Here is a 15740-nt window from a genome sequence, read left to right on the forward strand (position 1 = left end):
TCAATTCGTTCAGGTAACAGAAGGCAGGGGAGTTTAGAGAGGCACCAGCTTTCAGAGTCAAGCTTACGCTTGCCAATATAAGAGCCTCCGGATATACTGTCTTCTCTGTGTGCTTCCATCAAAAAAAAAGAAAAAAAAATGGCCTATGTCTGAATTGTCTCTGTACAACTTGACTTGGAAGGATGATAGTCCCCAGGACTGAGCACATGTGAGTGGAAGATGTGCCAGTTTATAAAGAACAGTATGCAGCAAATGGCCCTGGTGACCTCGGAAGGATGAGGTTCTTAGATACTAGCTGTCAAAAGAAGCAGCAGTATTACCACAGAATTAACTAGAACTTTTCTGACTGTGTGGCTGCTCTCTGGGGTATCTCTAGAACCACTTTAGGGCCCCATTAGAGCCATGACCTCTTTAAGAATGTAAACTGAGCAGGAAATTAAATCTTTTTCAGAGGCAGCTGTTAAAGCATCATTACCAAGCATGAGAAGCTCTTACAGCTAAATGCAGAAACATGTGTTCCCAGGCTTGTCACCATGACTGCCATCTTTTTCTCTGTTCTTCCTTTACAAAGTTGGCAAACATCACAGCACACAGTCCTTGGGCCCTGCCCCTGTAGTTTCTAAAACCAGGATGGAGCTCTGAAGCCATCCACAGTGCTAAGCTCTGCAGCCCACCTCCACCTTTTGCAGACAGCCTCTATATAGAGGCATTCAGGATGAATCACAGGAAATGTTTGCCAAATACTGAGTCACAGTGGCAAACCAAGGAGCCAGGCCTTCTTGGCAATGCAGGGAGACCAGTGAATACTCAAAGTCCTCAGTGTCCAAAGGATGCTAACAGTGGTCATTGCTTCTCTGTCATGGAGAACATTTTCTGCTGACAAACTAATCTTTGTGCCCAGAAGGTTTGCAAAGATAATGCTTGGTGGTCGAGGATACTCAGGGAAGACACGAGTCGGTCTTTTGGGAATTGCCATGGAGCAAGTGAAAAGCAGAGAAGCTGGACAGCAAGAGCCAAGATACCAACCTGTAAGTACTCAGAGGAGGCATCAAATCCTCCATGACTCATTCATCAACAGCCCATGGTGATGAGGATAGGTTGGTATCCCAGAAGTCTTGCTGCAGGCCACAATGAAGGAGTAAGGGTCTTTAATGGGAGCTGGAGCTGTTCTAGGTGCTGGTGTTGGTGTTGCTATTAGAGTAGCTGAAAGTATGACTGATTATGGATTTGTAGGTCAACTTCAGCTATATTATATTCAGCCTTGGTTTCTGGCATCTTGCCTTGCTAAATTCTAGTTTTCTTATCTATAAGATGAAACACTTTCCATCACAGGATTATGTTCAGCATATAGGAGGTTATATTACTTAGGCAGTAGCCTCGCCTTTAAAAAGAACACTTCTATTCTTGGGGTTTGTTTGTGAACCCCAAAGACTTTTCAGGATCACCACCAGTTATCTACTGAAGGAACAAGAGCCCTGGCTTTCCAACACAGCACTAAGTTTTGATCTTTTTCTGGCCATAGCTCTTTCAAAATATTTGAAGAATAGCCTCCTTTGGAGTGAATAATAGAACAAGAAGGGACACACCATCCCAAAACATTAGTGCTTCCTGTTGGGTAGAAATGACAGAGAAAATTGTCTATTTCCAAGGCAGAAAATACACTGAATTCATTGATTTACTTTTGTTTCTCTGGATAAAGGCTCCTTTTTGTCAGGCTAAGCCTGGAAGTCAGTGCAATGGCAGAAAAGGTCAACTAAGTAACAGCTGACATGACTTCTCTGAGTTCTCCAGGGGAATGAATGAGCCCTCCCTGCAGAATCAGAGAGGAAGCCCCATGTGCATTGAGCAGGAGCATAATCAGTAATGCCACTCTCTTGGCACTGATCAATGCCAAAGTGCCCTTGACAAAATCTCCAGGTCTATGTTCAATAAAAACAAATAATATCAGTTGTTGAAGCCACATTCTTGAACTGGGTGTAAACCATCTAAACCTTGACCAAGTATATGTATGGATCATAAACAATAGTCATTTGAACCTGCCTAGCATGGCCTAGGAGACTTAGATAATTCTCCTCATGACCCATCCTCTGCTTATGACCAAACAACCTATGTTTATCTTGTTTGATTTATTGCTTTGTAATTGTAATAATATTCATTTCTGGGAGTTTTGGCTGTTCATGCAGAGGACCTGGACTCAGCCTGCAGTACTTATATGACAGCTTACAACTATCTATACCTCTAAGTCCAGAGGTTCCAGTGATCTCTTGTTGGCTCTACAGGTACTTCATACATGTGGTTTACATACTTACATTCAGGCAAAATACTCATGTACACAAAATAAACATAAATCTAAATTAGGTCAACACCTTATTGAAGGGCTGGATCTGAGTCAAGGCAAACATTCATTTTTGAAATTGTTTTACATTTACTTATTTATTTATTTATTCATTCATTCATTCATTTATGTTGAGGGGGGCTCACACACCACAGTAAATGTGTGGTGTTCTGGGGATGAACACTACAAAGTGGCAGCAAACACTTTTACCCACTGACACCATCTCAGCAGTTCATGCAATTTGGTTTAAAAAAAATCAATACCCAAGATTAAAGCATACCCCAAAGCAATAGTCTAAAAACCTAAAATCAATTGAGGGAATCTAAAATGAAGAGGATTTCAAAATGTAATCAGAAAGGGCTTCGGACCACCTGGGTGTAAGAATAGTCAGTTATGTACGGGTTGGTCTTGCCTTTGTTTAAATTTTGGGTTGATTTTTGTTTGTTGGGTTCTTTGTTTGTTGGCTTGCTTGTTTTTTGTTCTGTTTTTATTATTGTTATTGCTGTTTTTTCTTTTGGTCTACCATATTCATTTCAAGTTTTCCAATGGTATTACATTAAAATATTTTTCTCTGTCTTTATTACTGAGGTTTCTGGCTTCCTCTAAGGTTTTATATGTACCATCTTTCTGGTCCTTCCACAGGCTGTGACCCCAGAGGATGAAAGAACAATAAACAGACTGAGAGTCTGTAAGTTACCAAGTGCTGATGACAGCATTTTACCTTCAGTTGTCATGGTGACACTCCTCAGTTTATTAAAACAAAAAGGTAGAGAAGTTAACAAACTCTCCTAAGGTCATAAGCCAAGAGTCCAAGCCCATGTCTAGCTTCTGACCTCAAATCCCTGTGATCCACACTATAAGAAGACACTCCATTCACAGAGGACACAGAAAGAGATACAAAAGGACACAAAGAACCAATCCTCCCTCATGATTAACACTAAGGCCACAGAGACCATAGAGGAAGTAAGTCTCCCTGTCATGATCCACCCAGCTCTGTGCATTCTCTTCTTATCGCTGAACACTGCAACAATGGCCTGTGGCTACAGACCAGTAACACTTGTTCCAACTGGCAGAGAGCATCTCCTGCCTGCTCTTTGACTGAGAGCATGCTTCTCTCCTCCCCGGTGGCTACTTCCCATCTCTCTGGCTTCACATAGCTAACTTTAAATGTGTGCCTCGTATTCCCATGAGGGTAGCAGAACTCACTCATATTTATGAAGCACTTGGCTCACTGCTTTTTAATCGATCACCAGTTATTTTATGCATCCTATAATTCAGTTCTAGGACTCCTCTGGAAACTGTTTTATTCTATGCAGTCAAGTTGAAGTGTCTGATACTGAATTCATTATTATCCAGCAAGTTCCACACATTCCGGTACCACTGATGGTCATGCTGTGCACACCACACGTTTGCAGAGGGGAAACTGAGGCTCGCAGGTTACACTTAGCTTTCCAGATCACTAGAAAGTCAGAGACACAACCTGGAGCTGGACTTCTCAGATGTTAAAGCTATTGGGCAGTACTTGCCTCAAATATACAGTGTTTACTGAGATTCACTCACCTTTGGTCCAGCTACTCCTGGTGGCCCAGGGAGGCCTTGGGGTCCAGTATCTCCCTATAAGGGAAACAAAAGGATGTAAAAATTAAGAAAATAATAATTCTGAGGAAAAGCTCAAGTTGAAATTATCACCAGGCATAAGCCTTATAAGGCAGGCAGATTTTTCCTCACACTGGGCAAAGGGTGTAAGCAACCCTGCTATCAAACATGGCCGTGAAATCATAGGTCTAACTACCACTAATATGTCTAGATAGTAATGATGTGGTGTCCAGTTACTAAGGTCCAATACCCTCCATCCCACATTCACATAGTTGATCTGTGACTGGCAGAATGCAGTGGAAATTAGTAGTGTCCTGCCTTTGCAAGAAGGGTGAACAATGTCTAACCCTCACCTTGTACTGCCTCTTCTACCCTGGTGATTTTTTCCAACTCATTCCAGTAAACCCAACTTCCCAGTCTCCATCTCGCCAGGCAGTTCTATTACACATTCATGTGGGAAGAGGGGCTTGGATAGTGTGAAGCTCAGCACTAAACCGAAAGCCATGGAAAGACCTTGACTGATCGTCACACAAAACTTAAAGGGCTTGAGGGCCACCATGGAGGAGACCTGATCCAGAACGATACCAGAACCAGCCATATACATCTATTGATTTCAGCACTAACAAATACCCAATGCACTGAGGGTAGAACGTTCTGCCAGACTGATGAAGTTGGAGAATCTCCCTGTGAGTGCCCGTGTGCATATACATGTATGATTATACACATTTGTAATGGTTGTTCTTGCTTTATAACACAGCATGGTAGCTGTCCAACTCTAAGGAGGGGCTTTCCAGATGGCAGGGTGGAGATCGCAGATGCCCACCAGCTCCTAACAGGAGGTAAAAAGCAGTGTGGGTCACTAGACTGGCTTGAGTTTCAATGCTGCTGCTATTGGTTTGCAACCCACGGGACACATACCTCATTGTTGGCAGTGTGATAGAAGGGTGGGTTGTAAGGAGGCCTGGAAGGATTTATCTAAAACTATCCCTAAGTGATGTGGAGCTGTCACCAGAGAGCCACCTGCTGGCAGCACCCAAAGTGAGGGCTACTGAGAGTAACAAACTTAAGAGGCTGTCTTTCTTCTCTTTTCTCTTCCTTCCTTCCATTCTTCCCTTTCTTTCTTTTTTCCCTTTCTTGTCTTTACTTCTTTTGTTTTAAAACTCATTGTTTACTATGCAAAGTAAAGGGCATCACTGATATATTTTTATGTCCATATGCGATTATACTTTATTCATATTTTCCCATCCATTGCCCTTCCCTGCCCTCAAATCCATGCTCTTCTTCCTCCTGCAACAGCCCTGCTTCTATCTATTTCATCCCCGTCTCCTTTCCCTGCCCCTGTCCCTTTAGAATACTTTCTCCTGTCTCCTTTCTTCTTGTAGACAAACCAAATTAAAAAGTTTTTTGAGTTTTTAGAAAAATAAGCCAGGCGAAGAAAGCATCCAAACATGTTCATCTCACATCCTATATAGAGGAAAGATCTATAAGCCGCCAAGGATGTTCACTTCATATCCTATAAAATATTTCATGAGAAATGTCACAAACAAATATGTTTGTTTTGATGACTTGATCACTTGAGGAACAGATCAACGGGAAGTATACTTAGTCAAGTTGGTTCTTTGATCTGTTTTAGAACCCTTCCCAGAGTTCCAGAGGATACAGAAGGATATCTGGGATCTTGCCATACATATTTAGGCTACCTGCTTGGACTTCTTCAGGGGAAACATGGCTATTGAGGCACCAGAAAGAAAATAGACTTTATTTCATACCTGTGTTTGTATCTGTCCCATATAACATAATATCAGTTAGGAACTTGACTTTCTCTTTTGATAATAAGAGAATAAGCCCTCCCCTAATCCATTTCCTGGGCAGTTATTTTAGATAACATCATTGTGTGTTCTCAGATTGAAATGGACACAAATCCTTTCCAAAGTTAAATGGGGCTTTTGGTAGACTTAGAAACAATTCCTTTTTGTACACTTATAACCTTTCTCAAGGGTCATCTCTGGAATATAATCAGCAAGGAAATGGCTCTAACTTCTAATTGCTGTAGAATATATACACAATCCATGCTTCAAGTTTCATAGACACCTCCTATTAGACAAGGGGGAATTTCTGTCTCAATTCTAGACAGAGTCAATCCATGATTACAGTTACCAGGTAAATATAAGGCAGATATTAATGAAAAATGGTGCTGTCAAGTCTTATTAAAAGGCTTACTGCAGCTTATCTTGAGAAAATAGCTACAGTAGATGTTTGACTCACTTGGTTATATGAAGTGGGAATTTACTTTGTCTTAGCAATCTCTTAGTATATAGCCTTCTGTGTGTAACACACAGTCTAGTGGATATTTACTCAATATCAAAACTTTTTTCCCTGCATTTGTGGAGAGTTTTTTATTGCTGTCATGAGATTTTCTATTCAATTTTATCCCTCCACTCTGGAAAAACTACCTAAGCACCATTCAAGGTCTACTGTGGCAACTAGAACAGACTAGCCAGCTCAAAGTCAGATGAATGGAATGAAATGAGGCAGTGGGAATGAACTTATAAACTCAAGCTTTTTATTTTGGGTCTCTCCAATGCCTACATACTGACCAATACACATTTTTTGTGGAGTAGAGGAATAATATAATACCCCACTATGTATCTGGGCTGGAACTATGATCCTCCTCTTCTGTCTCGGAAGCACCAAATTTACAGGTGTGTGCCACTGGGTCTTGGAACACATTTAAAGGAGTCTCAAAATTAGGTAGTCTCAAGGTGAATATATGGGTAAATGAGTGGGAGCCACAGTTTATTGTCTACATTAGAAGGATACATTTGGACTTTGCCCTGAAAAAAGGAATATTTATGTGCATACTTCTAATAGCTGGTTTATGGGATAACCTTAATTGAAGATGTTGTCAGATGTCTCAGGATGTATGCAAACCCCAATGGCCTTGGTGTGTGTGTAAGCCTTGCTCTGCCACTAAAAAGGAAATGGTATAAGGGAATGAGGAATCTTGGAAACAAAACCCAGCTGGTCAGAAGGACACCACTAAATATGAATTGACTTATCACCTCTGATCAGGTTCTCTATATAAATGCTAAAGAGAAAGAAGATCAGGAAAGCAGAGTCTGCTCAGAGCTCCTAGGCTGCCAGCTCTGAAGAGAACTGCTTCTACAACTCCTGGACTTTACTTATGTGATAGCCAAAAATAGGTCTGAAGGTCTACAGTGGCCACTAGAACATTCTAGATATCTCTAAGACAGACAGATAGGATGAAAGGAGGCAGTGGAAAAGAACATCAAAGGAACATACATTTTTCAACATCACCACACGTTGGAATGCCACAGGCAATACTTTGATAAGATGTTGGAGGCCTGCAGATATGCAGTCTGTACTCCTTTTACGCCACTAAGTTCTAAATAGTCCCAAAGCCTGTATCCTCTGAAACAATGAACCCACGCTAGATCCACGCTAGATCCAGACAGTAGAATTTCTTCACTGGAGGAATGGAGCCTCAGCTCCCCCTCTTCATACCTTTTTGCCATCTGTCCCTTCTCTCCCTGGTTTTCCTGGAAGACCTTTGTCCCCTTTGAAACCTGGCAGACCTGGGAGGCCTGGGGGACCAGGAGGGCAGTCACTGCACACATCCTTAGAAAAGAAAAAGAGACTAAGTAAATAATTCAGCTATTTGCAAGACAAAATGACCCCAGGTCCCACTCTTCCAGTTGATACTTGGGTATAAATACCAACAAAGATAGCAAAACAAACTGTTGGATTGTCATGGTCCAAGCACTCTGTGTCCAAGCTTATTTCAGCATAAATGAATCTTAATCAATACCCAGGTTTTTTTTTTTTTCCTCTAATTCTAGCCAGACACCTGGCTGGAAATATGGCCTGAGAAAGTGATGTCAAAATTTCTGTAAAAATGCCCATGAGCATAAAAAAGAAAAAACAAGTTAAGCTTGCACAGTGAAAGCAAACACTCAGTGTTACTAGAAATAGCATGTTCTGCCCTGAGGACAGAGTCAAACAAAGCAGGAGGGAACGTCTCTGTGGTGTGCCCAGGTAAAGTGGCTCCCTAAGAAAGGAGAACAAAGAAAGCCTCAGGCACCTAGCACAGTCCTGGCTGTGACACAAAGCCACATTGTGACCCTGCTTCGCCCTTTTCTTTTCCCAGGACAGGCATTTAATAAATGTTCCTAGTAACTCAGCTTTGCTTTTTATCAAGACAGGTAAATGCTGTTCCTGGAGTAAATTCAAAGCTTCAGATTTGTCTGTGTCACCTCTTGACCTTGAAAGTTCCCAGCATGCCAAGTATCAAGTAACCCGACTACACTCCAGTGGCATCATATACCCCTCTCTTGGATCACCAGCTCCTAAGCTCTTGTATTCATTTTCTTCTTCTAGGACACTTAATATAACACAAAAAATGCACTAAGAAAAATAGCAAGACCAGATGTTAACTGGCCCATTACTCATTTGTAAAAGATACTTGCAAAGCTTCTGGCCTGTTGGACACTGTGCTAAGGTCACTGACTGTGTGAATCTGAAGGTCATTTGGTGTTAATTGACACAAAGTAAATATACTAGCTAAGTCCACTGAGTGTTCTGTGACCATATGGGTTCATCGCCAATGACCTGCAGTCTCGATGGATTCTGCATTCACCTGGGTTGTCCTCTATTCTCAGAACATAGTTTTTCTCTCATAGAAGCATGTTCTCCTTTCTCTTGCTTCTCCCCTGTGTAATCTTCAAATACAATTTACATATCTTCTACTCCAAGCTTTCCTGACAGCATCGAGACAGAGATGGCTCATCATGTTCCCATAGACTGGTCTCACTATTGTGAGGTCAGTTTTGGTCTCTCCCCACAAAGTAGAGAGAGTGACAACAGTCATGATCTTTACAGGGCCAGCTCTCAGCAAATGATCTTTCATAGTTCTGAGTTCAGTAAATGAAACCCAAAGACCCAAGCAACTGTTCAATGATAATCAACCAGTCAACCACTTGTCTTTTTCATGTTTTATCTCATCTTTCAGCATGCAGGTTTAAAAACTGTATATTTAGAAGGTAGAATAGTTGCTGGGTTATATGAAGCAATGGTGAGGTAAAATGGAGGAAGAAACCATATGCTTCCCGGTTTCTTTCTTTTAAAATTAGAAGAGCAGAAAAGATCTAGGCTTATTATTACAGCATATTTAATTAATATGTATACATGGACCATTGCAACAATAGATGGATGAACAGATGGATGGATATAGGTGGATGTGGATAAATGACTGTATGGGTAGATAGATGACTGGAAGATATAGATGAATGGGTGAATGGATGGATGAGTGGATGGATGGATGGATAAATGGATGAATGAATGAATGAATGAATGGATGGATGGATGGATGGATGGATGAATGGATGGTGAATGATGCTTCAATGAATAAGTGGATTGGTGGATAGAGGGAGGGATGAGCAAGAATGAAGCTAACTTGATGGCAGCAAGAATTGAAGCCACTAAGACTTTTTCTAGACTTGGAAATATAAAACCATTACCCTTTTGTCTTGTTTCCAGAAATGGTTTTTCATAGCTTTAGTCTTTCTTACACAGCCTACACTGTTCTACAAAAATGCCAGACCTAACCTTCTGAACCAGTCTGGAATATCAGTCACCACAAGGTGAGTCCAGCACTACCTACTACTACTGATGTTCTCCCTGGCTGTTGATACTCTAGAACTCAGCTTCTCTAGATACTATACCCTTTTTGTAGACAAGTCATGTAATCTCTGAATTTCTATACACTAATCATAGGGTCCTTTCTCCAACCAGATAGTAGTGCCAGGCACTACTGTATATAGTCTCATATCTCTGGTATATGACTTTATAAGGCTTCTGCCCACTTGGAATATGGGCTCAGATTTATGAACTTCAATCTCCTTGTTTGTGAAATGAGGACCTCAAGTTAAGCAATGAGAAATAATGAATAAAAAATGTCCATCTCATCAAGCACAGAATTAAAGCATAAGAAAGTGTAGTTGCTATATATCACTATGGAGTTTATTATTTTACAACCTAAACCTAATGTCTTGTTCCATTTACAGACTCATCTATGACTCAATTATAGTAGAAAGTTCATAATGGAGCACTGCACAAGAACTTGGGGAAGGGGTAGATGAAGTAAGATTTTTATGAAGACATTCTGAAGTTGGCTTCCCAGGGCAAAGATCTAACTAGAGAAGTCCATTTTACAAGGCATGTTTCTTCTGAGGCAGTCTCCAAGCTGTCAGGGTGAAGTATGTGTTGTTCTAAAATGCTTAGGGATAGTAGTTATTTTGGTAGTGAAAGACACTTTGCTAGTTCCCAGTTTGCTAGAACCCAGAGCATCACAGTGGCTGTAGACTCAAGAGTCAAAGCAAAAGATGGCCAGTTCCACTGTTCCAGCCAAATCCAATAGGGCATGCTATGGTCTAAAGGTTTCCAAGCACAGAGTCCTGGACCTGATCACAAGGGCTTGAGTTATTGCTATGCTTCTCTCTACTTGGATGAATATAAGCACATCCTTCATAGTAGCTGGAGAATCAACATCGGGTCGATGTCTCAGTGCTGTGACAATGAAGTGTGAGGTTTGACCCTCACAGACTCATCGTCTCCTGTTGTCATTGCCATACAGATTGGGATACCCAAAGGTTTAAATCCTAAAGGGTGGGGGCTGCTACAAGCCCCAATCCTCACAGAGCCACCAAGCTATGAAGAATTATCTAAATGAATAAAAGCCTTTAATAAAGAAGAGATTGAACCAATGAATAACTATTTCTTATGATGTGTAGAAAAAAAAACCTATCCTTTCAATAAAAATCTATATTAGTCTACTCTTCATTTTAATAAACTTTGATTTTTTTTTTCATTAAGACATCTCAATGTATAGGAAGATTAAAAGCCTCAAGCTTATGAGATTTTTTTTCATGGGTTATTTGGTATTTTTTAAATTTGTTTCCCCCACTGGGTTTATATGTTAATCAAAGACCTTCAGCTGTAATCCAGTGGGTTTTAGAATACAAGAAGTAGCGGCCTACAGCCATGTGAAATAGAGTTTTGAGACAAAGGCTTGAAGTAGAGCCAAGGGTCCTCCACTCCGATTACTCTCAGCATAGTGCTTCTTTCTGAATATGAATCCAAGGCTATTGTAGCTCTACCCAGCTCTTCAGAAGTCAAGAATCAAAACCCTTAAGCAAAGCACCTGGGCACCTCCATAATTCAGCTTCCAGGTATGACTCTGGCCATATTCTACTTTATTCTTTTCCTGTTAGGCTGTGTGCTTTATATCTCTTAGATAAAAAAAAACTTTCTTCTGGAAAGCCAGCTATGTCTCCATCAAGTCAGAACTGTGCTGGCTACAGGCTCAGGATCTGTCAGGATAAGGATCTCCAAAGGCCTGGGTTTATATCCTTAAACCAGCAGAAACCAGAAACCAACTAACTGTTTAGTTCTGTGTCCAGCCATTCTCCAAACAGAAGGCATACTTACATATCTTGGCCAAGAACAGCCTATGAACACTGGATTCCGTTTCCAAAACAATATATTCTACCCATTGACCCTATTTGTGTATCCGGTGTCGTATACAGTAACATGAGCCATACCTACCTCATGGGATTGAAAAATGAATAAACAATGTTGAACAAATATTTGAACATTACCCTATGGAGAACTTCTGTTCCATGTCTGCAGTGTCTCATAAGGAAGCTCCCAACTGTATAGGAACACCAAGCACTTGTAATATGCCCAGTATGACCAAGGACCTGAACCTTGGTTGTACATAATTTTAGGTAGATGCATGTGGATGTTGAGAGATGATCAGCAGTTAAGAGAATTGAGTGTTCCTCCAGCGGACACAGTGTGGTGCCCAGGATGTACATGGAAGTTCACAACCATCTCCAGTTCCAGGGGATCCAACATCCTTTTCTGGCCTCTTTGGGCTCTGCATATATACACTACACATTCATGCTTGCAGGCAAAATACCCATACACATAAAACAAATCTTTGATGCATGTGATTGGTATCTATCATATTGAATCATGTAGATTTAACAGGCACTGGTCACACGATGAATTCATAACAGATGTTTTTGCTGCTGGACTTAATACTATTAAATATTTCTTCAGGAAGGGAAAAGGTTTTGAGGCCTGTAATCCCCCATCACCATTTTTAACACATGCACATTTACCTTTACTAAGAGATTTATATCCTCTGGAGACAGCAGTGAAGAAGGGCCCTGTCAAAGTAAAAATAAGTAAGTGCAGACACACATGCATACGTACATCATCTTTCATGCATCTTCAGAGTGAATGAACTTCAGAGTATAAGCTGTTTGAGTATTCACAACAGGTTTGAGTACCCATGGGATACAAGCAGGTCTATCAGAGTCCAAAGCCTGGTAACCACCAAAGGAGACTATGGCAGAGCAGTAGCCATCAGGCTGTCCAACCCTGGAGATATCTAGAGGACATCAGGCCTTCCTATTCCCAGTCTCTTAATGTTGTCCCCTCATGTCCTTTCTCCCTGACCTTATCAAACCATAATAGTTTGCACAGATATTAACCTGAAACAAAGGGATAAACTGCCTACAGTTCACCTGTCACGAATCTTCCAAATGGCCAATAGCGATTGCTATTAATCATTCATATCCTAGTATGATTATAAACCAGTGCCTTCAGCTCTCCTGGGCAAAAGAATATTTTAAAAAACATATTTTATTATGGGACGAAAGCCTTTGGTTCTGGAAAAGGGAAATGAGATATTTCTGAAGGAAGGTATATAAGATGCTGTAGCCACTAAACTCACAAACCCTATGATGCCTGCAGCCAACCCACAGCACAGGAGATAAGGAGAATTCAGATTGCATTGGAATCAAGAAACACATAGGGAAAATAAAGCTTACAGGGAGTGTTGCCTTTAAATAATCATTCCGGATTGGAAATCTCTGCTGTAAGCTAAAGAAGGTACAGTGGGAAGAAACACAATAGGACGATTCCCCAGAGGACGCCACCATATGTCATGGGACACTTGGGCCAACTTCAGTCTATAGTAATGACCCTTGAAGAGGGGTAAGACCTAGACAATTTTTCTGGAAATTTCCATTTTTCTTAGCTCAGAGGCTTCGTCTCATCCTGTAATTGACAAGGCATCTGACTGCTTTTAAGAAGTTAATTGCTGGTGGCTACGGAGAGTTTATGTTGCTTCCTGTGCTGAAAAGTTTAACAATTCAATCAACCAAGAAATAAATGGTGAGGTTTCTGAGAAACATAGGGGCTAGAATACCCCAGATTTGGAGGTGGGGTCCAAATCCTAGCATCACTAGGATGTCGAGGAGAACCCATTTACCATACAGTTGCCAAAGGCACATCAGAGTGAGATAGTGACTTACTCCCAGTTGAGATACTCTGGAGAAAAATCTGACTTTTCTAATAGAAATTTATTAACCTTTATGTTTAAAAGGGGAAGTTTTTAGCTGAGGTCGTTTACGTTTTTCTGAGAAGGTCATATGAATTGTTCAGGGGGTGGGAGGGTCCATATGGCTTCCAGTGAGTCATCGTTAGGCAGTTAGCACTGTACTGTGATATCTCACACTGTTGTTTGTGCTTGTAAGGCCTGGCATGAGCCTTTGGAGCGTGTTGGGCATTATTCCTAGAGACACAGAGGAAAGGGGGTAAGCAGAGACAACAGAAAGGCTTTGAGATAATTTCATCAGAACCTTGCTCGAATCTGTAACCCTCATGAAAGGTCTGGAGAAAGTCACTTTGGTTTTGTATGGAAGTGGTAACTTAGGGCAGGGGACATACAATACACAGCCAGGTGTCATAGATGCCTTTTAGTGGTTGGCCACATGATAAGAGATTAGGCCCCATGAATTGATCTAACATGTGGTGGAATGTGTTAGAATAGAGAAGACACATCCTATACCCACCTAGCATCTCCTTACTCCTGTCCAGCCCTTACTGCTGAGAACATTCATTGGAGCTTATGTGGAAGCCATCCTGCCAATGACTGACAGGGAGGTGAGAGGTCAGGCCTTGCCTGACGGAGAGACAGCTCTATAGGCTTCTCACTGTGTAGCTGCATGTGGGATTGGGTGAGTTGGAGAAAGCTGGAGTTCTCTGACCTACAGTAACCATCTGTGAGAAACAACCACCTACACCGTCTTCTGTATTCTTCCAGTTTTTCCTTACAAGGTCATGTCAACTTCTAGCATGTGGCAGGTGTAATTTAAACTTACAATGCCTCTGGCCTGAGTCTTGCTCTTCTACCTGTTGTGCCTTGCCCTACAATGATGACACAGCTTGCAAACAGCTTCATTGGCTGCTAAAAAAGCTGGGTCCATGGTGGAAAAGTCGTTATTTTCAGTTTCCAATGTAGCTTATATGCACCCCTCTGGAAGTCTTCAGTGGAAAGTTTCATAGCCCCAGAGACAGCACAAGATCTCACTCTTCCTCTCTCTGTGGGCACCAGCTCTAACAAGTTAGGGAGGGTTGTATGAGTCCACATACTCTTTGTGCCTTGGGAACTTGTCTGAAGCCATGCTTGTAAAGAGGACAACCAACCCCTCAGACCCATCATGAAATGGAGCTTCTGTCCAGTTGAGCAACTTGATTCCAACAGTAGGTAGGGATGAGTCTCCAGGCCTGAGACTCCTGCCTGATGTTCACATTCTCTTGGATCTTGCTTAGCATTTTTCTAATGGTCTGTTTCCTCATGGAGAGGCCCCTTCCACCCCCAAACACGCTCAGCCTCATGAGTTCTTCCTTAAGGAGGCCAAAAATGACCTGGCTGCCTGGCTAAACATGCCTCTCCCACCACTGCCAGTTCAGGGTGTGTACCAGAAGATGGGGTAACTGTACCTCAGAGATACCTGTTGGATCTTCAGCTGACTTGTAATCAAGCTAGGGACCAGTCAGAACCTCAAGCTCACAGAGACTCAGTCTCCCATTCTCTTATGAACCAAAGTAATTTCTGGCTGTCTAAATGATGCCAGCACTCAAGCTAGCCAAAAGATAGGAAATGGGCAAGTTGGGAATTTTCAATGGATGCCGCTATGGTCCAGTTTCCACATTAATTCCATATTCTGTCTTGAGTCTTGTTTCATTGTATCTCAGGGCTACCCTCCCCTGCTGGCCCATGGCTAAACTGGACCAATGGGAGGTCCTGTCTGGGGCTTGGAAGGTAAGAAGATACACACTTGCCTTATGCCAGGCTTTAGGGCAGTGGCTTTGAAGCCATAGCTCTCAATCCACCATTCTAGCCAGCACCTGGCTCTGCAAACCAACACAGTGGTGGTCATGGCTCCACACCATGGTGTATTCCAATATGCACCCTAATTGACCTCCCTCTGCCCAACTGGTCCCTTGTTAAAGCCTCTTGAACTGTCTTAATTGCACTTTATTTCTCGCTGGCACCCTGACTGACAGTCAGCATTCATCCAGACCCGGCAGGTCACATACTGGTTTTCCAGGAGGCCCTCTTTCTCCTGGGTTTCCTGGTGCACCCTAAGAGAGAGAAGAAAGAAAGCCATCAATGTGGTGACCAGGCCCTCTCTACTTACTCTACACATCCCTCCATCACCCTCTGCCTCAGCCAACTGTGACTTAGCTGCACTCAAAGGCAGTTCACCCAACTCTGAAGATGGAACCAATTGAGCATTCCAAACAATAGTGGAATGTGTGTAGGGCAGAGCAAACCTTCCTATAAGTCACTTGTAGGACCTCAAACCACAACCACCTTGTGTACATTGTGTGTATGCAAACATACATTCACATGCCAACCTGCCTTGATATT

The 15740-nt window shown here is 41.9% G+C and overlaps 1 protein-coding gene across 1 annotated transcript in view; it reads right to left on the minus strand.

Moving 5' to 3' along the window:
- COL22A1 (collagen type XXII alpha 1 chain) overlaps positions 1–15740 on the minus strand; it is a gene marked incomplete at its 5' end in the record, with an annotated part of 192663 nt that overhangs the window by 47907 nt on the left and 129016 nt on the right. Inside the window, 4 exons of the mRNA XM_080939438.1 lie at positions 3896–3949; positions 7457–7570; positions 12136–12183; positions 15407–15451. Coding sequence (XP_080795564.1) covers positions 3896–3949; positions 7457–7570; positions 12136–12183; positions 15407–15451 — 261 coding nt within the window. The remainder of the gene's footprint in view (positions 1–3895; positions 3950–7456; positions 7571–12135; positions 12184–15406; positions 15452–15740) is intronic.

Source organism: Micromys minutus (assembly GCF_963924665.1).
Source record: "Micromys minutus genome assembly, chromosome: 27".
NCBI classification, from domain to species: Eukaryota; Metazoa; Chordata; class Mammalia; order Rodentia; family Muridae; genus Micromys; species Micromys minutus.